Source organism: Bos javanicus, chromosome 15 (genome assembly GCF_032452875.1).
Source record: "Bos javanicus breed banteng chromosome 15, ARS-OSU_banteng_1.0, whole genome shotgun sequence".
NCBI classification, from domain to species: Eukaryota; Metazoa; Chordata; class Mammalia; order Artiodactyla; family Bovidae; genus Bos; species Bos javanicus.
Genome location: NC_083882.1, coordinates 35,130,171 through 35,156,702, shown reverse-complemented (window position 1 = coordinate 35,156,702; position 26,532 = coordinate 35,130,171). Strand labels below are relative to the sequence as shown.

General features: G+C 47.8%; 1 protein-coding gene across 4 annotated transcripts in view; it reads right to left on the bottom strand.

Moving 5' to 3' along the window:
* ABCC8 (ATP binding cassette subfamily C member 8) overlaps nucleotides 1–25,095 on the bottom strand; it is a 79,194-nt gene extending 54,099 nt beyond the window's left edge. For 2 of the 4 annotated variants that reach the window (XM_061440666.1, XM_061440667.1), the window contains exons 1-7: nucleotides 24,844–25,085; nucleotides 23,444–23,585; nucleotides 19,411–19,532; nucleotides 13,620–13,786; nucleotides 11,769–12,011; nucleotides 10,681–10,869; nucleotides 2,633–2,797 (exon numbers count right to left, since the gene is read on the bottom strand). In XM_061440666.1, the coding sequence (XP_061296650.1) occupies nucleotides 2,633–2,797; nucleotides 10,681–10,869; nucleotides 11,769–12,011; nucleotides 13,620–13,786; nucleotides 19,411–19,532; nucleotides 23,444–23,585; nucleotides 24,844–24,991 (1,176 nt within the window). In that variant the 5' untranslated portion in view covers nucleotides 24,992–25,085. Of the gene's footprint in view, nucleotides 1–2,632; nucleotides 2,798–10,680; nucleotides 10,870–11,768; nucleotides 12,012–13,619; nucleotides 13,787–19,410; nucleotides 19,533–23,443; nucleotides 23,586–24,843 lie in introns of those variants that run through there. The other 2 variants (XM_061440669.1, XM_061440668.1) reach the window with 2 other exon arrangements.
* Nucleotides 25,096–26,532: the final 1,437 nt, after the last annotated feature.

The following is a 26,532-nucleotide window of genomic DNA, read 5'->3' as shown; positions in this document are numbered from 1 at the left end:
CTTGTTCTGTCTCTCCAGGGCACATGAGGAACAGCCACAGTAATGGCTTCCCATGAGCTCTGAACCTAAAAGCTCTATGTGCAGAGTGATTGTGCCTTCCAGAAAGATGGCAATTTTCAGGCTATGTGTCCTGAAACAAGGAAAAATGCATTTCTGTCTTAATGACCTGGGGATGTCTGCTCTTGAAGGAAATTTTATTGTGCATTCTGTTGTAAGGTAGATTCCCAGCCCTTAATTCATCTTTTGTGTAAAGCCAGGCTTTTTCATGGGGCAGGTCTGCTTAAAGCATGAACTTCTTCTGTCTTTTTTGAGTTATGTACACCATGGTTTAGGTTTAAAATAATGGCAATGACTTTTTTTTGACAGATCTAGGCTTATCCTAAGTTATATACAATCAGTTTTTAAAGAATAATAATAAATCTAGTTTCAGTGAAGTAGGAACATAAGTAAACTAACAAAGAAAGCATTATTAAGTAAAGACTAGCATTCACAGAATTACACAACTAAAACCTGGTATATGTCAAAAATTATATACAATACAGGAATTTTGCTTCATAACCTTTTGTGCAAGAACTGTGGCTGTTCTCAAACTCACAAAGACATAAATCTTTATCTATAGATTTCTGTAAATCTTTGAATGGAAGAATTTTTTTCTAATTTGTTCCCATAATTAATGCCAGCATTTTCTTTTGGGGACATAATGTATTAATCTTTCTTATTCATTCAAAATATTCAGACAGTTTAATAAAAACAATTACATGCTACTACATTAAAAAGCCATATTTGGCTCTTTTAGCATAATTGGAAAATATTAGGTTAGAGTGTGATTTATGACAGAAATAGAAAGTAGATTTAATTACAAAACTGCTTGGCTACAAAACTGGCTGTTTTTTGTAGTGGTACATGCCTGCTTATCACTGGAAGGCTCTGAACAGAGGTTAGGATTTTAGAAAGGTTTTCTGAACTTGCAATAGCTTGGTTCTCCTAGATCTGAACCCCTATGAGTCTTAAGGGTCTTGGATTTTTCTGGGATCTTTCCATCATTTTCACATGAAGACCTTCATGAGGAAATGGCTCTGCTTTTCAACAAAAAAAGCATTGGCGATGGAGTGTTGTCATGCACAGCTTCACAAGTTGTGTACTACACAACTCCAGGGGGCGCCATTCACATGGACTATACCAAGATAACCAGAGTTTGGGCCTTGACACTGTCCCCAGCCTAGGCTGTACCCTTCTCCTTAGTCCCTTTTCTGCATTGCTTCTGATCCTGGCTCCCAGAGGACCAGTCAGTGTAAATGACTTTGAGGAACATTTCTGAAGAATGAGGCAGCTTTGGGATTTAGTCACAACCTCTCAGTGTTCTACTGACTTCATGGGAATTGCTGGGTAAGGCAGAATCTGCTAGCTGTCCCTCATTATCCATTCTCTTCTTTTCATAAGAAGAATTTGTAGCAGGGTAGCATAAAAGCCTGTCAAGAATAAAGCCACAGTTTCTAGCTTCTCTAGGTATAGCCATGGGGCCAAATGTTCCCCAAAGGGATGGGTGAAGATCTCTGCAACTTCTGCATCATGATTTGAAAAGAGGGCAGCCTTCCCTCCTACTGTCCCACCTTTATTATTGTTGGTTTAAATGTAGACACAATAGTGGCGATATCCATAGTCACATTAAACCATGGGACAAAGTCATGTGAGAAGGCTTGGCAGCACAACAGTACAGAAGGAGCCAAGATCTCTGATGACTGTATTAGCCCTGACCAAACGTGAAAGACAAACTTCCATCCTATTTAAGCCACTATCACACTGGGTCTCTCCATTCTAACAGTGGAACTAAAATTCTAATGAAAACACTGGGGCTCATTACTATCTTGCCTAAAGGGTCCCTGAATCCTTCCTGACCTTGATCAGCCTTCCAACAGACTCTGAGGAGGAAGTCACAGCAGGCAGTAGCAAGAACCTAGACCCAGGGACCAGACAGGCCAGATATGTCCCTCTCATCATGGCCTGAGACTTAAGAGCTCAAATTGATCTTGGTCTGGTCTGAAATCGCTCAGTCGTGTCCAACTCTTTGTGACCACATGGACAATAGCCCACCAGGCTCTTATGTCCATGGAATTCTCCAGGCAAGAATACTGGAGTGGGTTGTCACTCCCTTCTCCAGGGGATCTTCCCAATCCAGGGATTGAAACCTGGGTCTCCTGCATTGCAAGCAGATTCTTTACCATCTGAGCTACTCAGTCTATCTAATCCTGGTATGTCAAAGATGCTTTTTTGTAGCCAAAGAAGACTATCCAGTAGCAGAGCCCTGGAACAGAATTTGTAGAAGGATTATGAGGCTGCACTTGCATTCAGCAGGAAAAAGTTCTGTGATTGATTAGTGATGTCTGTCCCACTTCGAGGCTAAGCAGCTGACATCTCAGATCTAGTCCAAGGCAGAACTAGGGCTGGAACTACTACAGTTCCAAGGCCAGCCCAAGGCACTTTCCAAGTGTCACACTGCCTTGTCAATGGTTAGTTTCAAAACACTGTCAAAAGGCAGCAAAACAATACATTCACAGGGAAATCATTCTTGAGTGTTCATGAGGACACATAATGTGCTCCTTATTGCATAGAGAAAAGATAATCATTCAAGTACCTGTATTGCTCCTCTCAAGTTAATTCCAGTTTCAATGGCGACATAGTAAGATGCTTGCAGAAATGTCCTTTGCAGTAGGAGGGCAAGGAACAGAAGCACGGCTAAGACATAGGCATTCGCAAGGAACTCTTGGGATGAGACAAAGTAAACTCCGAGAAACTGTGTCTGTTGGAAAGAGAAATTCAGAGGTAGCTGTCATTGCCAGCAAAATGACTGCCATTAATACCTGTTATGGGCCACAGAGGCCATTGTTATAGGACTCTCCATGCTTGAAAGCCTTGTGCAACTGTTTATGAGTGGAAAAATCATCAGGCTAAACATTCTTGTAACTATAGGGAGAGTTGCCTATCGTCTGTTTGTCAACCCACTTAGGTAAACAGAATGTGACCCAGTTCTAACCTCATGTCCATAAATATGATTCTTAGCTTTGTGGGCATGAGGCCAGGGGATTTCACTCTGAATGGGGGCAAGAATAAATAGAGCAAATCATAAAGCAGTCAAAACTAGAACCACTACAACAGATCGCACGAGATGTATTCTCTGCTACAAAAGTGGAATCAGCTGAGGTTTAGTCTCACACTCACCAACAGCCTGCACTGTAGAAATTTCTGGGCAGAAAGACCAGCAGAAAACACGGCAGCAGTGCTCCCAGGGAGGGATGGACCGCATCGCCTGTAATGGACCATTTCAGACCCAAGCACCCCAGGCTTGTGGGCTCCTGGGACTGCCTTTCAAATGGAAAGCTTTCTGAACCTCCAGCAAGATCTCAGATGATAAGCAGTGGGGAAAAAAAACCAAATGGTTTGATTTTGTTGCTAAAGATACCAGAGAACAACAGCATGTCCGTTTCTAAATTCAGCATCAACAGCTCCCAGGAAAACTTTGATCTTGATTAAGTCCATCGCTCCACATCAATGTTTCCATGAAGACACAGCTCACCCCTTTCTGAGACTCTGCCCTGAACTCTGCAAGTGATTTGGAAGGTTGTGGGAGCTGCTGCTGCAGGGTAAAGAGTGGTGGGAACAAAATGATGAGAAGGAACCTGAGGGCGTGTCCACACTAGGATCAGGCTGAAAGGGTCAGGATTCTAAGCGGACGCCTTTTCTAGAGTCAGAAATCCCTGCATCCTGGACATAGACCTTTCTGACAGTAGGAAAGATTGTGCCTCTTGGTTCAAGAGTGCCCTTCCACCAGCTCTCACAGGTCCATGGAGCTGGTTCTGGTTACAACTATATTTCCCTTCCTCTGTGGAACAGGGTCGCTCCCTTTTGGGGTCAGCAGGAAACAGTCACAGGGCACACTGAGGCCTCTTAGAAAGAGGGTCCTACTGAAACCTGAAGCCCTGATTCTGCCTCACTTGTTAAAGCACAAGGGGGAAAGGCAGAGGGGGAAGGGAGAAGGAAGACAGTGGGGGTTGCTGGGAGCAGCAAAATGGACCTTAAAATTGGGCTGCTGAGTTTGAGACCTGATCTTACAGGGAAGCAAGGGGCAGGGCCCAGTGTTCACCAGGTACAATGCTCACAACACCCAGTGAGAAGCACACCATTATTAGACCAGTTTTATACATGAGGAAATGGAGTTTCATCATGGTTCAGTGGCTGGCCCAGGGTCACATGCTGATAAAGGAAAAGATGTGAACATGAAACCATGTGAGGCCAAAAACGCTCCCGTAGATCCACTACCTGAGCCTCATCCAACCTGTTAACTTTGAGTCTCCTACTGTCAGCTGCAAGCTTGTGACCTTGCAGGGACTGGAACCTGCCCACTTGGCTAGTTCCAGGTCCAAAATGAAGGCATCTGGTCTAGGGAAAAACCTGGTCCTGTTTAACATGCCTTGGAATTCTTCCGTTCTACCAGCCTATGTAGCCTTGGAATTCTTCCGTTCTACCAGCTTATGTAGAGACCCAGCTCTGGAGAATGGACTCCATTATTTTAAAGCCATAAAGGACATGGTGGGGATTTATCCCAAAGGAAATACTTTTACATAATGAAATAGCTGTATGTGCAAAGATGTACTGTCTCTGGGTTAGAGCAGGCAAAAATCCATGTAAATGTGTAACCACAAGGGATGGTTAAGTATATTATGACACTCATGGGAAACACTATGTACCCAAGAACACCAATCAATATGAAAGCTCTTAAGTAGCATGGAACGGCTCACATTCACTATATCACAATGATTAGAAAGCACATAGGCTGCAGAATGAGGGCTAGAAAAATCAACCGATCTCACTGTTTAGGTTACGGGTGCATGTGTGTTCTTTGTTAAATGCACTCATCAATATCTGTACATTTTCCACAAAGCAACAAATTCTCTTTTTAGAATTTGTTGGAATTTTTGGTCTAAAGGAAAAGCCTTGCTCCCTTTCCCCAAAATGCACACACCCTACGGTCAGAAATAATATGTATTTGGGTCAAGAGTTTTATGACCTGTTAAAATGAAAATCTGCCTGCAGGTGTAAGTCATTGGGTCATTTTTTTATCACTCTTCAAAGAGACAGAATAAAAGAGATAGAGGCCAGAGTAGCTACCTTTTGATTAAGAAGTAGGTAACAGACTAGCCAAAGAGGCCAGGGATATTGCTCGTGGACGGCAAGCCCTGGGAAGCTTCAAATGGCTGTCAGGGCACTGGCACTGCCCAGCACCTTGACAGCTGGAGAGAAAGGCCAAGGACTTACAGCTTGACATTTGATGAGTGGAAAATGCTTTGGAAGATCAGATGCCCTTGTCTCACATTTTCATAAGCTCTCAGGGAAGAAATTGTATTTGTTTCCAGGGGTTTTCATAGTAGCACTCAATAAATATATTTTAAAGTAATCAATGCATATGATCTTCATCTCCCATCTACTTTTTATAGAAGCTATCCATTTCCCTATTTTACAGTTGAGCCAATCAAGGCATGCTGAATGTAAGGTTCCAGCTCTGGAAGGCCCTGGTAAAAATGTTGATAACTGTCTTTGACTGCTTATAGACCAAGGCATCCACCCATCCAACCACAACCATTTGACATGGTGGTTTAGAGTTTGAGGTTAGCCCATATCTGAGTTCAAGTTCTGGCTCATTATGTTAGTGACTGTGTTTTTAGTAAGTTCCTCAACCTCTCTGAGCTTCAGTTTCTTTACATGTAAGATGAAGCTATTAAGGGTTTCTACTTCAGAGAGCTGTTATGACAATTCAGTGTAACAATGTAAGTAAAAAGTTTTCTTAGGACTTCCCCAGTGGTCCAGTGTTAACACTCCACACTCCCAACGCAGGGAGCATTGCCTTGATCCTTGGTTGGGGAACTAAGATCCCATATGTTACATGGTGTGGAAAAATAAAGATTTGTAGTAAGCATGCTGCTCTGCTGCTAAGTCACTCCAGTCATGTCCGACTCTGTGGGACCCCATAGACGGCAGCCCACCAGGCTCCCCCATCCCTGGGATTCTCCAGACAAGAACACTGGAGTGGGTTGTAGTAAGTACTTATACTTACTACATGTAAGTATACTACAAGTATATGGTAATGTCTACATTTTTCATTGAAAAATCATTTCTCTTGTGCTTCTGGGGTGTCAGGCATGGAGCTGGGCACACAGAGATCAGCCAATGCAGGTCATGTCTTAGGAGACTCAGGGTCAAGTTGAAGAAAAAGAAAATGGGTGTTTTGATGGTGCAAACATAGGATATTACAGGAGCACAGAAGAGGAGCATCTAATTCAATCAGAGGAAGGCTTCCTGGAGGAGGTGACATCAAAGACATGTCTTCGCAGTTCAGAGGGAGTGAGGCATGCCAGACCAGAGCAGCCACATGGACACTGTCATAAAGAGACCAACCCGCACGTTGACATCACAGTCACAGAAATGTGTATAAGTTCTCAAAGTACCCAGAGTGACAGCCACAAATACGGATGTCCAGATGGGGACACAGATACACACAGAAACAGACATACCAAGAGACACAGGGACAACAGAAAGACACACACAAAGACTCATAAGCAGGTCCCAGAAGAACTCAGTCAGAAACACACACTAACCTACACATGATCCCCACGGAGGTTTAGAGGCCGTGTGAGGCTTTGTTTGGCCCTGAGATCAAACCCAAACTGTTCTTTCTTCCTCTGCTCAGCTGACAGCCTAGAGCAGTGCTGGCCAGTTTCAGATGCCAGCAGTTCTTTATAAATCCAATTCCCTTGCCCTCCAGCCAGATCAGAGGCACCCATGGCAGGTGACAGATTGTGGGTGGGGGCTGGGTGGCAGAGGAGGCTGGAAAGAGACCTATCAGGGGTTTTGCAGGGCCTGGGTCCCAGCACTCCCTGGGGAGTGACGGTGGGGACAGGAGTGTTGAGGACCTAGCAGGCCATATGACACTTCCAGTAATAAAAGAAGAAATAAGAAATGCCTGTCCTTGAGGATGTCAAGGGCGGCAAGATTTCTTGCCAACCATGAGTATCCTGGCAAGGGAAGAGATGACAGGGCAGCCTCTGATAACAGAGTAAACAGTGGGTGCCCGGCTGCGCCGACTGCAGCAGGATGGATCCGGGTTGAATGGGAAGAAGGGCTTTCTCATGGAGAGGATTGTTAAACACAGCTACAGAGCTTCCTTCTGTGTTCATGAAGACCAGAATAGCACCTGTCTCTCTGGGTGAGAGCCACTGGGAGGCAGGGGGTGGTGGTGAACCAAATAACTTCAATAAATGACCCCTTTCCCCCACTAGACCCTCCCTGGTGGCTCAGACAGTAAAGCGTCTGCCTACAATGCGGGAGACCCGAGTTCCACCCCTGGGTTGGGAAGACCTCCTGAAGAAGGAAATGGCAACCCACTCCAGTATTCTTGCCTGGAAAATCCCATGGATGGAGGAACCTGGTAGGCTACAGTCCATGGAGTCGCAAAGAGTTGGACACGACTGAGCAATTTCACTTCACTTTCCCCCACTACATGAGAATTAAGGCATATCCCAGGCAACCACACGACTGAGGACTCTCTGTTGCTGACATTGGAGACGATATTTACTTTCAACTCTCGTTTCTATGTCTGTAATTTGCTGATTGCATTTGGGCTGCTGGGAACAAATATTAAATTTGATAAGACCTGCTGCCACTGAGGCAGGGCCATCTGTCTCGGCGATTTATGTGCTGACAAGTAACTGAGACAAGAGCATTCCAATGAGAGGGCAGCAAATCCCAATTCTCTTTCTGTACAAACAAAGAGAAAAGAGAATGCAAAGCTAACACTCAAATGAACTAGTATTCTAAGTGTTGCTCTTACCATTTCTTTGACACATCTGGCCCCAGAGTTCTTAGGAGACTGGTATAAGAGTTTAGAGAAACACAGGATGAAGAAGATGATGTAGACAAGCTGATAAGGGCTCTGGCTGGTGTCACTTTTCCCTAATGCCAACAATCGGCTCCACACTGCTGCAGGCTTATCAGTGTGGAGTATTTGGGAATCCCCTATGGCTTCCCTGGTGGCTCAGATATAAAGAATCTGCCTGCAGTGCAGGAGACCTGGGTTTGATCCCTGGGTCAGGGAGATCCCCTGGAGAAGGACATGGCTACCCACTCCAGTATTCTTGCCTGGAGAATCCCATGGACAGAGGAGCCTGGCAGGCTACAATCCATGGGATTACAAAGAGTCAGACACGACTGAGTAACATTTCTTTTCTTTTTTTTTCATTTATGGTTAGTCTGAAGCTGAAGGTGACACTCCTTTTTTACAAAAGAAACAGTCTCTTCCCCCCATTTTGGGGCCAAATAAAGTTCAGCAGCTCAAAAGCCAGAGAAGGTCTCAAGAGCCACTGAAGTCTACATAAGCAAAAAGAGTCCTAATCATCTTTTCTTTTCTTTTTTTTAAGGCTTTCTCATGTTAGTTTTTTAAAGAAATTGATGCATTATATAAACATTTTTAAAAGTGAAAAAATTGTGAAGTACTGTAAAGTTTTCATGAAATTTATTTCCAAGTTAATAGTTCTCACATCCTTAAATGAACAAGAAATCTACCCATCTTAGCCTAGGTAACTCCTACTCATCTGTCAAGGCCCCATTCAAATATCTTCTCCTTCTCGAAGCTGTCATGATCACTGGCTGAGTTAATTACTCCTTTTCCCACAGTTCCTCGTATCTACTTCCAAGTAGCAGTATTTAACACACGGGTGGCACTAGTGGTAAAGAACTTGCCTGCCAGCGCAGGAGACATAGAGACACAGGTTAGATCCTGGGCTGGGAAGATCCCCTGCAGGAGGGCATGGCAACCCACGCCAGTATTCTTGGCCTGGAGAATCCCATGGACAGAGGAGCCTGGCGGTCTACAGTCCATAGGCTCGCAAAGAATTGGATATGACTGAAGTGACTTAGCACACATAAAATGTTTCATTTAGATTTCTCTCTCTTCCATTTGGTTCCATATTCCTCGAGGCCAGAGATGAAGACTTGATAATAGTAATCAATTTAACATCATGATTGTAAGTGCCCAGACTATGGAGTAAAAGAGACTTGGTTTCAAATCCTGACTCTGTCACTAACTAGCTGAGAGACCCTAGGGAAAGTTACTTAACCTCTTTGAGCCCCAAGTTCTTCATCTATAAAATGCGGATTAAAGATACCTACCTTATAAGTTGTATAGTTTGTCAATTACATCTCAAAATGCTGTTACAAAAAAAAAAAAAAAAAACTTACCCTAAAAGGCTGTTTTAGGGATTCAATGAGATAACACATGGATAAGTATTAAGCAGTCAATAAGTGGTTGTTATTAATCTTCCTCATCGTAACCATTGTTTCTATACTCTCACAGTCTTACCCAGGTCTGGCACATGGTATGGCTCAATAATTGTTTGCTGAGTAAATCAGACAGACTTAGAGTGTCTCATATTCCTGGCCAAAAGTGCTCAGCTGATTAATTATGTCTCTGGAAAAAGATTCATATGCACCTCCTGGGAATTAAATGGTATCTGCAGTTTTGGAACCCACGAGATGGATAATACTACACGAGGGGAAGTCGTAAATTAGTAATCAGATCCCTAATCAGTAATTACCTGCATCATTTTTGGACTGTCTATTTGTGGTTAGAAGGTTATAATGATGTTCCTGCTAGGGAAATAAGACTCTGAATCTTATTAGAGGTGAAAAGTTTTCCATTTTGTGGCCGTGTAAACCTGGCATCATCGACTCAATGGACATGAGTTTGAGCAGACTCTGGGAGACGGTGAGGGACAGGGAAGTACGAGTGTGCTGCAGTCTGCGGGGGTCCCAGAGAGTCGGACGTGACTGAGCGACTGAAGAACAACAACAAACCTAAGCAGCCGCAAAGAAACAGACGAAAGAATCAGGTACTCCACCCTCACCCCCAGAGTGAATGGTACTGCCCCCAGGAAGGAAAACAAACCCCAGAAAGATTTCCTGTCTCTGTCGTCCGACAAATTTCAGTTTGTAGCATCTTTAGAGCCGGAAAGGCCATTGGGTACCATCTAGTCCAATGGGTTTCAATTACTTTTAAGACACGGGATTCTTTTTTAAAAAAGAAATTTTAATGGGAAGTTCTAACATGTTAATAAAACTGGGGCAGCTTTTAACAAAATTTGGAGTGGAGGGAGAAAAAGCCCCACAGATGGAGGCTTCCCACTCTCCTCCCCACAACAGCAGCCACCAAAGTAGCCCTGCAGAGCCTCAAGTGCTATGAGCATACAAAACTGAAGAAGAGAGATCCGTAAAAGTTATCGAGAGTCTGTTAAGATAGCATGAATTAAAAACTAATAAATAAAAGCTTAGACACCTCCTGCAACTTTCTGAATGATGACATAACCGAGAGAAGTATTATGGTGATTACGGTATGCTGCTGTTTCGTTGCTAAGTCAAAAGCGTAGGGCACCATAAATTCTTTAGGGGCACAAGCTTGCCTTCTAGCATTTCTGCTGACCAGGTGCAGACATCTCCTAGAGACAGATATTGCTAAGCGCTCTGCATGGTGAGGAACTGCCCGGTGCAGCCACTCTCACACACATCAACCTCTTGCCTGTTCTCACTAGTGAGTGAAAAGCTTGCCGAGGACGCCCTGCTTTCCCCCTGGGGGCCTACCTTGGGCTGGAAGACGCCATTCTCCTTCCCAAGGTGGTCCACGATTCCAAAGATGCACAGTGGCCCAGCGAAGCCCAGCAGGTCAGCCAAGATGCGGAACGTGCTGCTGAGGACCAGGCGCCTCCCGAAGGCACAGCAGAGAGCCTGCCAGATGGCCCGGGCACCTTGTGTGCTTTGCGTGTCCTTCCGCTGCCCAGAGAGACAGAGTCAGAGTGGCTGAGGGCCCATTCACAGCAGGGCCCAGCCTTCCAGGGAACCCCTGGCTCCTGCTGCCTAGAGAAACCCAGTGGCCACGTCTGCTGCAAAAAGGTGGGCTCAGAGAAGAAATTATGGAGCCACCAAGTGCATGGTTGTGTGGGTCCAAATAGACACCTAACGTGGTCCAGATAGGGAAACTGAGGCCAGGTGATGGATCAAGGTCACATGGCTGGGCAGGGACTGCGTGGTGAGCATAGTGCTATAACAAGGGCATGGCATATGTCAGTCCAATGCCACTGTGTCTGTCTTGGTGTTTTCCTCTGCTAGGGCAGAGGCAGTGAACGAGCACTGGATTGGGAGTCAGGTGACCAGCTCTGCCACCTGCCAGAGGTAGGCTAGCTCTGGGGAGGTCATGGCCTTTCTCAGGGCCTCAGTTTCCTCATCAGTGGTTTGAGGAGATGAGATGCCTTCTGGCCTAACTCATAGAGTTACTGCAAGGATTAGGCCACTAATGCCCTTACTCTCCAAATGGGTGACAATCCCCACCTGTACAGTCACTGAGCTCCAAAAGAAAGACCACAAGACATGGGAAATCAGTAACCAGTAGGGTTACCTCCCTGTAGAGCCTCAGTTTCCCCACATGGACAATGAAAGTGTTAGGCTAGGTGATCTAAAACGTGAGGACCATTCCAGCTGTGACTGTCTTATGGGTCTTTGATCTTGGACTTCTCCCTGGTTCACTGTGTGACTTAGGGCAAGCCTCTTTCCCTCACGGGACTCAGTTTCCTCACTGTCCCATCAGGGGTTTGACCTGATGCTTTCTGAGCTCCCTGTCTGTGATGCTAAACCAGAGGGCAGGGAACGGACAGTGTGATTATGCCCCCACTGACCGCCTGGGCATCAAAGGCCTCACAGAGCCGCTGGTAGTTGGTGAGGGCCCGCATGGCGATGGGCAGCTTCCCAATGGCTCGGAGATCGATGGGCTTCTTGTGGGCAGTCTTGATGAAGGCGTTCATCCACCAGTAGGTGCCTTTGGACAGCAGGTTCACAAAGGGCTGCAGGAAGCGCACCCCCAGGTCCTGCAGGTCCTCTGGGGGCTTCACCTCCCTTGGCGTCTTGAACAAGATGTACCTCTGTGGGCACACGGACACCAGGGAAGGGTAAGTGCAACTTCTCATCACCTCTACTTTGTCCCAGCAGAGACCTGGGGTTGTGTCGTCCCACCCTTGACTTCTAACAGGTCGGGCCATCATTTGCCTCTTCCCAGGAAAAAGACGCCCCCAACTCCTCTTGACCACCAGTGCCAGGGCCTCCTGACTCGTAAATATTCATTGAGGTCCTACTTTGAATCCCCTGGGCTGGGTTGGGTTGGGCAAGAGCAGGAGTCTCCCATATGCCATCTTCTCTCTCCTACAAATCTGAAGAAACCACCATGTTCATATAGGGTTTGCAGAATGTGGAGCCATGCAGACCTGGGTTCAAATTCTGTCCCCTCCACTAACTAGCACGGTATCTTTGGACAAACCTCATCTAAAATGTCTCATCTTAAACGGGGATTTTACTTGCATCGCAGCAATGCTGTGAGGGTCAGTGGAGGCAGAGAATATGAAAGCCCGTATACCCTGCAAATCACCAACTAAAAGCAGAGGAGGCAGAGAAATGCAAATTAAAGTAGCACTTCACACTCATCAGACTGGCCCAAATTAGAAATGGCTGGTTGGAGGAAAGCAAAGGGCTTTCTAATTCATTGCTGGTAGATTACAGCATTTCTGAAAGGCAATCTGTAACATCAATTAAAATTTCAAATACACAGGCCCTTTGAGCCAGCAACTCTGCTCCTTGGATTCCCTCCCATAGAAACAGAAGCAGCTTTACATAGATACAAGTATGTTTAATATGCCATTATTTGTGATGGCAAAAATCTGGCAACAAAGTGAATGCTTATCAATAGGGTAATGGCTCAGTTACACAATGGAATATTATGCAGCCATTAAGAAAACTAAATTAACCATACTAGACTTGGAAGGAATCCTAAGAGATATCCGATAGATGAGAAAAGCAAGATGTAAAAAACTACATATAATATGATCCCATTTTTATAAAACAAACATTGAAAGAAACAATACCTATTTATGTTAAGGAGATATCCTTAACAAATGCAAGTATGTAGCACAATATGTTAGTAAAAAGAATGAAAGGATACATGCTTGAATGTTGATATGGGTTACCTGGGGAGGGACAGGTTGAGGGAGGGGAAGGTAAGAATCTCAGAGAGGGAAAGGGGGCAAGCAGAAATGATTAAAAAAAAAACAAAACTCAAAAGATATGTATGCAGCCACACTTAACACATTTACTAATTCATGTGTAATTATATGAATACATTAAAATAAAACAAGCCCCCCCACCTCAAAAAGAAAAAAGAAATCAAACTCAGAGAAGTCAGAACCTGAAGTTTTATTTCCTCCCTATTAAACCCAGAGTCCTTTAGCCTTGGCTGTCACCTCCTTTCCCCCTGGGAGCCTGGGGTAGAGGGCTGCTGGGCTGGATGGAAGGCTCCTCCTGAAACATCCCTCACTGGCCTCAACTCTCCTTCTGAGGACAGGTAAAAGAAGCTGACTCCTTCTAGGACGTGGCTAAGAAGCAGGGTGGTGGCCCACATCCAGGGGCAGGACCCTGGTCAGCAGCCCTGCCCTGGCGCAGGTGTGTCCAAAGGCGGGTGGCAGCCCGGGGGGCCTGCTTACCCTCACCCTGATGACGTTGATCTCCACGAGGAGCAGCATCCCGTAGAGGATCACCAGCAGCCCCGTGAGGCAGAAGCGCAGCTGCGAGAAGCCGATGGCGTGGTCGTAGAACTTGACAAACTTGATGGTCTTGGTGATGAAGGCCAGGGTCCAGTAGACTAGCAGGGCTGCCAGGGAGAGGCGAGAGAGCACGGAGGGTGTGTGTGCATGTATGTGGATGTGTGTGGACTCATGCCTGCGCAAGTGTGTGCAAGAGGACAGAAAAGTGTGTCAGGGAGGAGGTGTGCCTGTGGCCAAGCACACTCAGTGTGAGAGATGTCTGTGTGTGTGAATATAAGAGCATATAATTTTGAGACAGTGAAAGTGAAGGTGTTAGTCATTCATTCATGTCTGACTCTTTGAAACCCTATGGACTGTGGCCCACCAGGCTCCTCTGTCCATGGAATTCTCCAGGCAAGAATACTGGAGCGGGTTGCCATGCCCTTCTCCAGGGGATCATCCTCACCCAGGGACTGAACCTGGGTCTCTGGCATTGCAGGTAAATTCTTTACTGTCTGAGCTACCAGAGAAGCAATGTGCATACATTAAAACATTCATGACAGGCATGTTCAGAAATAATAGTAATCCTGCAAGTCAAGGTGGTCAGCCAAATTTTCCTTTATAATAAATAAGAAGAAAAATGGTGAAATTATTTCTTGAATTTAGCTAAGTTATAGGCACCGTGTCAAATAAGCACTTTAAACATACATATCTCATTTATTTCTCACAGAAGCCTCGTGAGCAAAGTCCTGCCATCACCCTCGATTAAACAGATAAAGGAATTAGAAAGGTTTAGTGACTGATCCAAGGTCACACAGCCATTACGTGGCATAACTGGGCTAGCTTAACGCCTAACACAAGTAGGCTCCACCATATAATGGCTTCCTTGTGGAATCCCCAGTCTGGGAATATCCTAAAAGTCCTTCAATCTAGTCCTTTAATTTTACAGATGAGGAAGCTGAGGCCCAGAGAGAGGAGGGGACCTGCCCAAGCTCACTGCAAGCTAATGACAGAGGGAAGGTGAAGCCCTAGGTCTATGGCCTCCCTCGCCCAGAGCCCACTGTAGCACAGTGATGCTCTTCAGGGAGCCTGGGGAGTGGGGGATACAAAACAGTGAGTCACAGTCCTGGGAGGCAGTGCGTATTGTGGTTAGAGCTGGGCCTGCAGCCAGATACGCTTGGGCTCAGATTCTGTGACTTAATAGCTACATGATCCTGGGAAAGTCATTTAACCCACCTAGGCTTCAGTTTCCTCATCAATAAATGGGAATAATAATATTACTACCTCAAAGGTTGTTGTGAGCAATGTATGGGAAGCATTTAGCAAAATGAGCCTGGCACACACTGGGTACTCTTTGGGTATCAGGTGTTAATGTATTTATTATATCCAGATTTAAGACCTGAGACCGTAAATGACCAGAAGTCATTGGTAGAGTCTATCCTCTAAATTCCTATCTACCTCATTCAAATCCACCAATAAACCAGACAGTTTTGGCTTACTGGTGACGACAAAAGAGAGCAGTGATTAAGTCCCCCTTTAGGGAGTGCTTTGGCACAGGCAGGCCTTCCCCCTCACTCCCTAGAGTCATATGGTTTACAATATATGACATATGGGATCTTATATATGTTATAAGGTCAGCCTAAATGCCTAGAGCTCTTCTCTAGAGGAATCACAGAGAGGGAAGAAGACCATCACCCTGCCTTTCCTCCCTGGGTGGGCTCTTGGGGACAAAAGCTGAGATCTGTCTCAGCCTGGCTCTGGGCTGGGAACTAGGTTGAGACACTGAATTGGGGAGGGGCGAATGCCACCTATCTCAGGTCCCTGAGTGAGAGCATCAGGATAGCGGGCAGGAGTGTCTGCTTCTGGTCCCAGCCCTCAAGTCTGGATGGTGTCTCTCAGCTGAGTCTGGTCTCCAGGTCACAAGGAATCCCCTAGCTGGAGGCCATACCCCTGCCTCCACACATACACTCTCCCAACAGACTCTATCCCAGGCACCAGAAGCTCTGGAGGCCTTCGTGAGGGTTTCCTACTGGGACCAGACTTGTAAATACGTCTCAGGTTGGTCCAGCCTCTAATGCTTAACAGACATGATCTGATTTGATCTTTATAAGAACCCTAGGACTTAGCCAGGGACTTACTATTCCTGTCCAGATGGGGAGACTGAGGTTCAGAGAGCCTGAGCGTCTTGTCCAAGGTCACACAAGGAGTTAGTGGTGGACCCAGGACTAAGCCAACAACCCTACCCTACAGTGCTGAGCTCTCAGCCTGTGGCCAGACACAGCAGTGCTCGGTGAAAGCTTAGGGCTTGTCTGAGGGAACAGGAGAGGGGAAAGAACAGCACGGGGGCTGCTGCTGAGCTTTAAACTCTGAATTCCCCTGAACCTACCCCAACATTGTTAAGCAGCTATACTCCTATAGAAAATAAAAAGTTAAAAAAATAAAATAATTGAAAAACCCCTCTGAATTCTCATCACCTCCGCTTTTTCCCTCTCTCTCCGCTCCCTCACCCCCACATCCTACCTATTACCAAACTCTATTTTACTTCCTAATTATCTTGAATCCATCCACTTCTGTCCACCTGGGTTGCCACGATCATGTCTCCCCTGGATTACCTTTAGAGCTTTCTCAGGGTTTCCCCACTTCCCCTCTCGCCCTCTGTAGACCAATATATTTAACGAAATATGACCTCAACGCACCCATTCTCATAACAGCATAATTTGTAGTAGCCAAAAGGTGGAAGCAATCCAACTGCTTATTGATGGATGAGTGTAAAACAAAATATGGTGTATATATATATAATATATATAGATATACAACAGGATGTGTATAACACAATGGAATATATATACACACACACACATACACACACACACACAGACACACACACAATGGAATGTCATTCAGCCTTAAAAAGGAAGAACTTTCTAACACGTGCTACAAATGGGTGAATCTTGAGAATATAAAACAAAGTTAAATGAACCAGTCACAAATGGACAAAATAGTGTATGATTTAACTTAAATGAGGAGCCGAAAGTAGTCAGATTCACAGAGATAGAAAGTAGAATGCCAGCTTTGAAGGGTTGAGGGTAGTTATTGTTTAACACATACAGTTATTGTTTAATGGGAAAATGAAAGAGTTTTGGAGACGGATGGTGGTGACAGTTACCCAACAAGGTGAATGTATTGAATGCCACTGAAGAATGCGTTGAAAAGTGATTAAACTAAGTTTTATGTTACATATCCTCAATGGCTTCCCATTGTCCTTGGGATAAAGACCAACGCCTGTGGGGTGGCCTTCAAGGTCCTGCCCCACCTGCCACTCTAGCCTTCCAGTTCAGCTCCCTTCTGCCCTCTGCCCTCTAGTACTCCTTCCCTCCCCCACCCCAGATTTCCTAATGTGCTTTCTTTCTTCTGCCTCTGGGCCTTTGCACATGCCAGTCCTTCTGTCTGAAGCATTTCCCTGTCCCTTTCCCTAACTAGTTCCTACCTATCTTCCGTTTTCAACTCAAACATGACGTTCTCATAGAACACCTCCTGATCTCACCCAGGTCCACGAACAAGGTTACTTCTCGGGACACGGTTCACCTTTCTGCAGGACTCCAGACCTATGACCAGACCATAGCCTCCACAGAAGGACAGTTCTTTCTCTAGTACTCACTGCCCTGCAGCCCATGGGGTGCATCCTCTTCACTTTCCCCTGTTCTAGAACTTCTGGCTCCACGGAGAGCAAGACTCTACCTAAGGGGAATGGAGGGAATTAGTCCTTGTTTCTTGGAGAAGGACTGGTCTGTCCAAAGGTGGTAATTTGGGCTTCATTGTTGTTGAGACACTAAGTCATATTCGACTCTTTCGACTTCGTGGACTGTAGCCTGCCAGGCCCCTCTGTCCATGGAATTTCCCAGGCAAGAATTCTGGAGTGGGTTGCCAGTGCCTTCTCTGGGGGATCTTCCCAACCCAGGGATTGAAACTGTGTCTCCTGCATTGGCAAGCAGATTCATTACTGCCGAGCCAGGGGAAGCCCAATTTGTGCTTTAGGGAGAGAATATTATATGCTTTCTGGAGAATGACAAAATGAACTTGCCAGATGCCCAGATAGGGTGTTTCCAGAGGCACTGGTCAGCCGGGCCTGGCGATTAAGGAGGGGTCTCTGTGCATGAGAAGCTGCTTCAGACACTGGTGCGGGAGGCTCTCTGAAGCCTGTATTTAACCTCTCTCCACCTGCTGCCCCTCAGTCCCCCAACAACACTCATATGGGGGCCCCTGGGGTGAGGACATCTCTTGCACGATCCTGATGGAGTGCAGCTCCCACCTTACCAGAAAGGTAGACCTGAGGCTAGCTTGGGAAGCACCCCCTTCCCATTCATGACACCAGGCTGTCTCTGGCTTAGCATAGAGAGTTCCAGACTCCAGATGTCAATTAATGCTGTGACTTCTAAAAATCATGGTCTGACTTAATGACACACAGTCTGACCACAGCTTAACAGTAAGATGTACAGCCCGGCCTTAGACATGCAGACTGAGCCCCACACAGAGGAAGATCTGTGGATTTATACCTCGGGTCCAACGTAGTCTGAGGACTCTTAGACACACAGCTTCATTCTTTTTAAGAGTCTGCTTGGGTCCCAGACTCCTGGGTTCTAAACCAGGCTTTACCCCTTGACTAGCTGGGGAGACTAGTGCAAACCACTTAACTTCTGAGCCTTGGTCTCCTGATCTGCAAAAGGGTAATAATGGTACCTCCCTCACAGATTTGTTGTAAGGATTAAATGGAGTTAATACATGTAAAATGCTTAGGATTGTGCCTGACACATAGAAGGTGCTAAATGAGTGTTCGCTGTCATTATGTGTAACCTCTCTCAGTTCAGTGTTCACGTCTGTAAAATAGGAATAGCAACAGTACAAGAGGGAGAGTGTGGGGGTTAAGTGAGATGATGCATGGAGGAAGCTTAGCATTGAGCTTGGCACACAATACAGTCTCAATAAAGGTCAACAATCATCACTGTTGTTTCTGCCTGGGACCCCAGCCACATGGTGTCAGAAGGTCTAAGCGGGCACTCCCAAGCGTTGGCAAACCGCAGGCTCTGGTCCTGGGGCCCTTCTCTTTTCTAAAGGTTACCGCATCTGGGCTCAAGTTTTACATGCGACCTACAAAGCCATGACTGCCCCAGACCTCCCCTGAGTGCCCAACTTGTTTATCTGCCTGCTTGATACTTGAGCTGGCTGTTTCAACTCAGTGTGGCTTAAACACCCCAACTCCTGCTCCTTTGCCACGGTGGTCACTAATACACTGCTCACACAGGTGCCCAGGCCCAGAGCCTGGAGTCTTCTGTTCATCTCCTGGCCCCCGACCTAACCTTCAACCATTCTCCCACATTTGCCTTGGCCCATACCAGCTTCTTTGCCAAGTGTGTTCCTATCAGAAGGGCTTTGAACTTGCTATGCCATTTGCATGCAACATCTACCCCCCCCCCAAGTCTGCGTGCCCACTCTTACCAGAGGCCTCCTCCAAGCATCCTATACAGACAGCAACACGGCCTTTCCTCTCTGCCCCTTACCATACTTTGTGTTCTTCTTAGCATCATCACTACTTATTTGTCTACTGTCTTTGTAGGTCTCCTCCACCAGACTGGAGGCTCCACAATGGCAGGGATTTTTCTCCACTTCTGAACCTCTAGCGCCTAGAACAGCGCCTGGCACAGGAACAAATGGAAGTCCCTATTCCCTCCCCCTCTCACCCCTCCCGCTTCCCTACCGATCAGCAGCTTGGGGAAGTTGGAGGTCTCAATGTTGTGATAGTAGACCACAGAGGTGACAGCAGCCATGAACGCCATCCCGGCCGGCATGTACAGGTGGAGATGGCGGGACTCGGTCACCCTGAGAGGAGGGTAAGAGAGAAGGAGAGAGGAGATGTGGGTGAGCTGCGCCATTCCCCAACCGAGTAGCCCAGGCCTTGTGTTTAGGGTGCAGCATGCAGTGCGGCCTCCAGAACACATGCACGGCAGCTATATGTTGGCAGCTCTGCTTGGCAGTACCCCAAACACATCTATTAAATAAGGGGCCCAGGCATTCACGGAGATGCTATGAGGGTTTGGTGTTCAGGCTTTGAAATTCATGGTCTTCTCTCCCTGGTTTCACGCTTACAGAATCTGGCAGAGGGAAGCTGGCCTTGGCAGTCACAGCTGCAAAGCTTCTAGCCTGAAACCAGAATGCAGAGAAGCTGGGGTCCTGATGCCATCACTAAGCCACCACACCAACTAAAAAAGGTGGCCTCCGGATTTCTTGGTAAATGAGACTGTAAATGTTGATATTCTTCAAGCCTTGATTAGTGGATAGTCTCAGCACAAGGTCTTCACACTGTTATAAGAGGTGCAAGGCAGTCACTAGTGGGGACACTGGGAACAGCCAACACCCTGCCCAGGGGGCCTTCAAAACTCTTGCCTCTGTACTCCTTGAAATAATTTTGAAGTGACTTCCTTGGCAGTTCAGTGGCTAAACACTACACTCCCAGTGCAGGGAGCCTGGGCTCGATCCCTGGTCAGGGAACTAGAGCCCCCATGCCGCAACTAAGACCCGGCACAGACAAATAAATAACAAATAAATATTTTTAAAAGAAATACATAGAACATTTTTTAAAAAGAATTTTGAAAAACTCTGTACTCTTGCATAGATTTTAAGTGACATCTAAAATGTTATTTCATAAGTTTAAATACAGTCTTCTGTTTGCAGTAGAAGGTAGAAATAATAAATATTTTATAAAATGACAATGAATAACCACAATTGAAATAAGTATTTTATGACATGACTTGAACAGATTTTCGGCTGCTTTATTAAATAATACATACTGACTTAGGTAACAAATTAGGTAAAAGTTTCTACAGGGCTTTTTCCAGTTTATGCTGGTCTGGGAAAACATTCTATGTTAAGAAAACATTTTTATAAATAACCTAAAAACCTTTGGTTGTTCTAAATTCAGAGCACCACAGAGAAATAATCCTTAAAGGAAGACAAGAAGCCCTATAGATTAGCCCTATACCTTCAGTTCAGTTCAGTCGCTCAGTCGCGTCCGACTCTGCGACCCCATGAATCGCAGCACGCCAGGCCTCCCTGTCCATCACCAACTCCCAGAGTTAACTCAAACTCATGTCCATCGAGTCAGTGATGCCATCCAGCCATCTCATCCTCTGTCGTCCCCTTCTCCTGCCCTCAATCCCTCCCAGCATCAGAGTCTTTTCCAATGAGTCAACTCTTCGCATGAGGTGGCCAAAGTATTGGAGTTTGAGCTTTAGCATCAGTCCTTCCAAAGAACACCCAGGACTGATCTCCTTTAGAATGGACTGGTTGAATTAATCACTATAAGAGGCTTGCATATGTGCTAAGTCACTTCATTCGTGTCTGGCTCTTTGTGTCCCCATGGGACTGTGGTCTGCCAGGCTTCTCTGTCCGTGAGATTTTCTAGGCAAGCATACTGGAATGGGTTGCCATGCCCTCCTTCAAGGACCTTCCCTACCCAGGGATGGAACCCATGTTTCCTGTGTCTCCTGCACTAGCAGGCAGGTTATTTACCACTACCACCACCTGGAAGCCCAAATGAGGCTTATACTTGAAAACCACTGCTTTAACACCCCTTCTCTTATCTGCCCTGTAGACTTCCCAGCAAGTCTGTAAACCCAGGGTGGGTGGATTGGGGGTGTTAGAAGGCAGGGACTGTGGCTTCTCCTCCAGTCTGATTCCCCTCCCATGTCCCTCTTTCATGCTTGCCTGCCCAAGGGTGTAGGCTACAGATGGAAACCAGCAGACACCAGGTGACAAGTGCCCAACTGAGGAGCTGACCCACCCTCTGGGGAGCTGACGGTGATTTGCACTGAGCGTAGAGAGGTTTGGGATACAGGTGCTGCCCACACAGAGGGGTCTGTTGAACAGCCAGCAGTAAGGAGTCCCCAGTCTGATTCTTTCCAGTCTCCCACATCCTGGGAGTGTGCTATCTGCCCAGAGCTCTGCCACTCTGCACTCTGCATCCTCTCCATGCTCTAATATCATCCTGGACTCTCCTATGAAGCAGGTCAGGCAAGGATTATGAAGCTCATTTCACAGGTAGAGAAAGTGAGGCCCAGGAAGGCTGGGTGACTTGTCCAAAGTCCCACAGCTGATACACAGCATAGCAGAAATGCTGGTGAAGACCAAGGTCTACCTTCTCTACAGAAATGATGGTTTCTTCTCCATTGTTTTGTTCATTACAGCCCAGTGAGTATCTTCTGGCCCCAGGGCTCACAAGGCAGCCCTCCCCTCTCTGGCATTTGCGCCGCTTTGGAAAGGGTGCTGGGATAGAAGGCAGGAGGCAGACTTTTCACCTGCTAGTTATGTGGCAGTATGCATTCTTGTCCTGCTTATCCCTTGGGCTTTGGAGGAAGCCCAAGGCAAGCAGTTAACACAGAGATTATCTCTGAAGCCAGGATGCAGTGGGAACAGAGGGTGAGGGAGTATGTCTATCGATGGGGGTGGGGATCCCCTCCCCGTGCTGTCCACCTGCAGGAGCCAGGGCTGGCAGGAATGGAATCTGGGCATAGTCTAACCCCCGCTCAGAAGGGTTGTACCTCACCTATTTAAGCCAAATGCCCACCACCTTCCATCACTGCTTCACCCAAAAGGGAGTCATTCTTCTTTAATGCGATGGCTGCTCACCTCCGCCTTGTCTGCACCCCCAACTGCTGACACACCACTTTCGGCTGCAGTCATCTCTCACCTAGACTACCGCAGTCACCTCCTAGGTGCTGTTTACCTCCAGCTACTCACTGCTGCCACCCTGCCCTCAAGTTCTCACTTCCAAGTGCTATGCTGATTACATCGCTTCTAAACTGCCTGCAAAATTCAACTCAAACACTCAGCCTGGCGTTGGAAACCTTCCTGGAGATGCCCTCAGTGTCCAAGTCTCAGCCTTCACAGCTCTGGTGTGTTTCACACTAGCCCCGCTGCACTGCCTCACTGCTCCCACCCTCTCTGGAACTCCTCTGCTCCTCAAAACCCTAGTCATCCTTCCAGATTTGGCTCAGAAGTCCCCTCAACCATGAAGCTTGCTCAATCTGCCTTCCTTTATCCTCCCAGAGTACTTACTTGCAAGATTATTTCATTTATTCTCTTAAGGAGTCACTAAGAGTCTATGGAACTTTCTCATGTGCCTTGCATGGTGAATACAAAGATGAGTAAAATGCAGCTTCCAACTCTGAGGCCTTTCTGGCTTAGGGAGAAAGAGTTTGCAAATAGATATAGATGAGAACATAGAGTATGACCTGTGCAGTGGCAGAGGTGTGGAGAGTATGCTGTGAGGCCCTGGGAAAGGTGGGCATGGGGAGAAGGCCTTTGGGAATGAGGCTTGAGACAGGGAGGACCAACTGTGAAGAACCTGGATGTCAGTCTAAGCACTTGGGACCTTGAAAACAACTGGGAGCCAAGGAAAGATCTCAAGCAAGAGTGATTTTTGCCCTGAGAAGGTTAACTCCAGCAGTCTGTGGGAGAGGCTGAGTATATCCACAGGAGCTATGGTACTCTAATAAATTCTAGGATTATTTCACTGGGTCTTGGTGTGCAGATCTAGGTAGGGCATGATTCTCAGTGTCCAGTGCCTGGCACAGAGAGCCCAGCACATGTATGTTAAGTAAACGGTTGCTGAATTTATTAGCAAATAAAACCGTATCGGCTCATGGAATGCAGGTGAGCTGGGGTCTCCTTGGGCCTTTCGGGAGGCACCCTGGAAGAGACCCGCTTACTTCGGTCCTCTGAGAGTCACTCACCCATCAGACAGGATGCCCTCTGCGATCTCACACACCAGGACGAAGAGCAGCATGAAGGTCAGGATCCAGCGCAGGTTGTGCCCAGGGAAGTGGAGCCATGTGCTGTGGTGAATGTGCACCTTGGAACTCTGACTGCCCCATCCTGCAAGGAGACACAGGAAGAGGTGGGAAGCCTGGCTCACCTGGAGGAGGTTTCATGAACCCCAGGAAGGTGCTTAGGCACGGGGCCCGCGGTGGGGATGAGGAGTGTACCCAGGACAATGTCTCAGTCTGTTCACTTGAACTAAATGTCTTTGCATGAAGCCCAGACCCATGGAGGCCCACATGTGTAGGTACCCATTTTATATCTGGCTTTTCATGTGACAAACTACAGCATAAATAATCCATCTGGTTGAGAGTAACAGTGTAAATGCTGGTACAATTTTTGATGTATCTGTGAGCATAGCTTCCTTCCTATTTCTAATTGTCTTTGTCAGTAACTAACAACTTTTTGCTTCTGCAGCATCCTTCTCTTTTTAATTCTGTGACAATTATTCCTTTCTTCCCCAAAGCTGTGTATGAATGTTAAGATTTGCTTTTTTTCTTAATTAGAGGGAATTAATAGGTTTGGGGGGAAGCAGGGTTGACAGAGTAAGTTGACAGAGCTAGCCAGCTTGGGAAATACATTCAGGGGACCCCAGGAAAGAGGCACTGAAAACCTCCCGGGCGGTTCCGCCCAGCTCTGCAGAGGGTTTTCAAACAGGGCGCTGGGGTCCTCCGGGGTCGCTGCTAAGTCGGATGGGCTCTGCACGGAGCCTGAGAAGTTGCACTCTAGGTACACGCGCGCCCGGATGGGGTTGGCTGGGGAAGCGGAGCCTCTTCTCGCTCAGGGCGAGTGGGATCCCAGGATCTCCGGAGGCTGCTGACCATCACTGTTCGGCTCAGCCCGAGGGCTCGCAGGGCCTCCATCCCAGCCTCCGAGGCGCAGGCTGCTCTCCTCCCTGGCCCCATTGGCGGCTGACGAGGAGGGTGCCCTGGGGGAGGGGTGACCCGGCTCCCTACACAGCGCCTCTCAGAGTACAGCCCGACCCCCTCCAGACCTTTCCAGCACGGAAAGAGACCTCCTGCCTTCCCCTTTCTCCATTCCGGCTCTAGCCCTACGGTGGCAAAACTTGGGGGTCCCCTGGGTCAGGAGCGTCCGTTGTGGTTGGCGCGGTTTCAGGGACATCCCAGTAGTGAGGGCTGCGCGGGTATGCGAGCGCAGGGACCGAGGGGCTTCATACAGAGCAGGGGAACCCCGGAGGGAGGCGAGCGGCGACCGCCCGCCCGCAAGGGGACACGGAGAGCGGCAGGACGCAGCGCCTCCTCCTCCCTCCCGGCCTCCACCCTCCCCTCCTCAGCCGCTCGCCCAGAGCGCTCACCGATGAACAGGATGGGGAAGGTGATGAAGAGCAGGAAGACGTGCGGCACCACGTTGAGCGCGTCCACGAAGCAACCGTTGTTGAGGACGCCCTGGTCCACCCGGTAGGCGGCCGAGTGGTTCTCGCTGCCGCAGAAGGCCAGGGGCATGGCGGCGCCGGCGCTGGCTCCGGCTCCGGCTAAGGCTGCGGCTGCCGCTGGCTCCACGCGCCTCGCGCGCTCTGTCCCCTATAGCTCCGCGGCCCGGCCTGGCCGCCAGGCCCCCGCCCCCACCCCGCAGGCCCCGCCCCGCCGGCGCTCCCGCGCCCCCACCCCCACCTCCCTGCTCCGCTACCTGCTGGGCCCCGGGGGCCGGCGGGGAGCCAGACCCGCCCGGCCGCGCTGGGACCGGGGGTTCTGCGGCGTCCGCACGAGCTGTTGTGCGGGGGGCCGCCTGGTGGGTGCCCCGCTGCGCGCGCACGCTGGGGCATGGGAGAAGGCAGGCTGGCTGGGTGGGTGGGCCCGCTTGATCCTGGGTGGGAGGCTGAGGGGTGCAGAAGAGAGGAGGGGCCTCGTGTGTCCGGAGTGAGTGCTGTAGGAGTCTCACTGCCCTGGGTCTGAAATGTGGGCTCACCTGGCCTGGTGCTGGTGGATGAAGTTACATCTGAGGGTCCTGATGGAGGCAGAGTGGGACAAATCCCACCCCATATGAATAGGAAAAGCATTGAAAAACAGTATCTAGCGGGACAGTTCGATTGTTTTCAAAAGTCCTTCCAGGGGCTGTATGTTCACAGGTGCCTTATAGCCTATCCCACTCTTTCACAAAGGGCATCTCCCAATACTCCTGCTAAGTACAGATTATAATCTCTCCCATTTTTCTGATGAGGAAACTGAGGCTCAGGGAGTTTACATGACTGACCCAAGGTCTCCCTGTATCCAGTTAAGGCAATGGAAGGCAGCCAAGAGAGGTGGAAAGATAATGTCACCCTAAGCTGTATCCTTGGAGAACGCAATGGCAAGCCACTCCAGTACTCTTGCCTGGAAAATCCCATGGATGGAGGAGCCTGGTGGGCTACAGTCCATGGGGTCCCCACGAGTTGGTCGCGACTGAGCAACTTCACTTTCACTTTTCACTTTCATGCAGTGGAGAAGGAAATGGCAACCCACTCCAGTGTTCTTGCCTGGAGAATTCCAAGGACGGCAGAGCCTGGTGGGCTGTTGTCTATGGGGTCGCACAGAGTCGGACACAACTGAAGTGACTTAGCAGCAGCAGCAGCAAGCTGTATCCTTGGTGCCTCAGTGGTAAAGGATCTGCTGGCCAATGCAAGAGACACAGGAGACTTGGGTTCGATCCTTGGGTGGGGATGATCCCCTGGAAAAGGAAATGGCAACCCACTCCAGTATTCTTGCCTGGGAAATGCTATGGACAGAGGAGCATGGCGGGCTGTAGTCCATGGGGTCGCAAAGAGTCAGACATGACTGAGCGAGCGTGCACACAGCTGTATCCTTAACCTGACACACACAAGCTTAAGGAGTTCAAGAACCCTTAAGCTTGTGAAATTGTAAAGACAGTGTTATGCCTTTTTGGCTTTTTGGAAAAATTCTCATAGGTCTGTGTTCAAAAATGGTTTATGTCCTATGGAGAAAGAAGACAAAGAGGATTTTGGTTTAGATTTTAGAAGAATTTTCTGAGTTAGAGGTTTGCAACATAA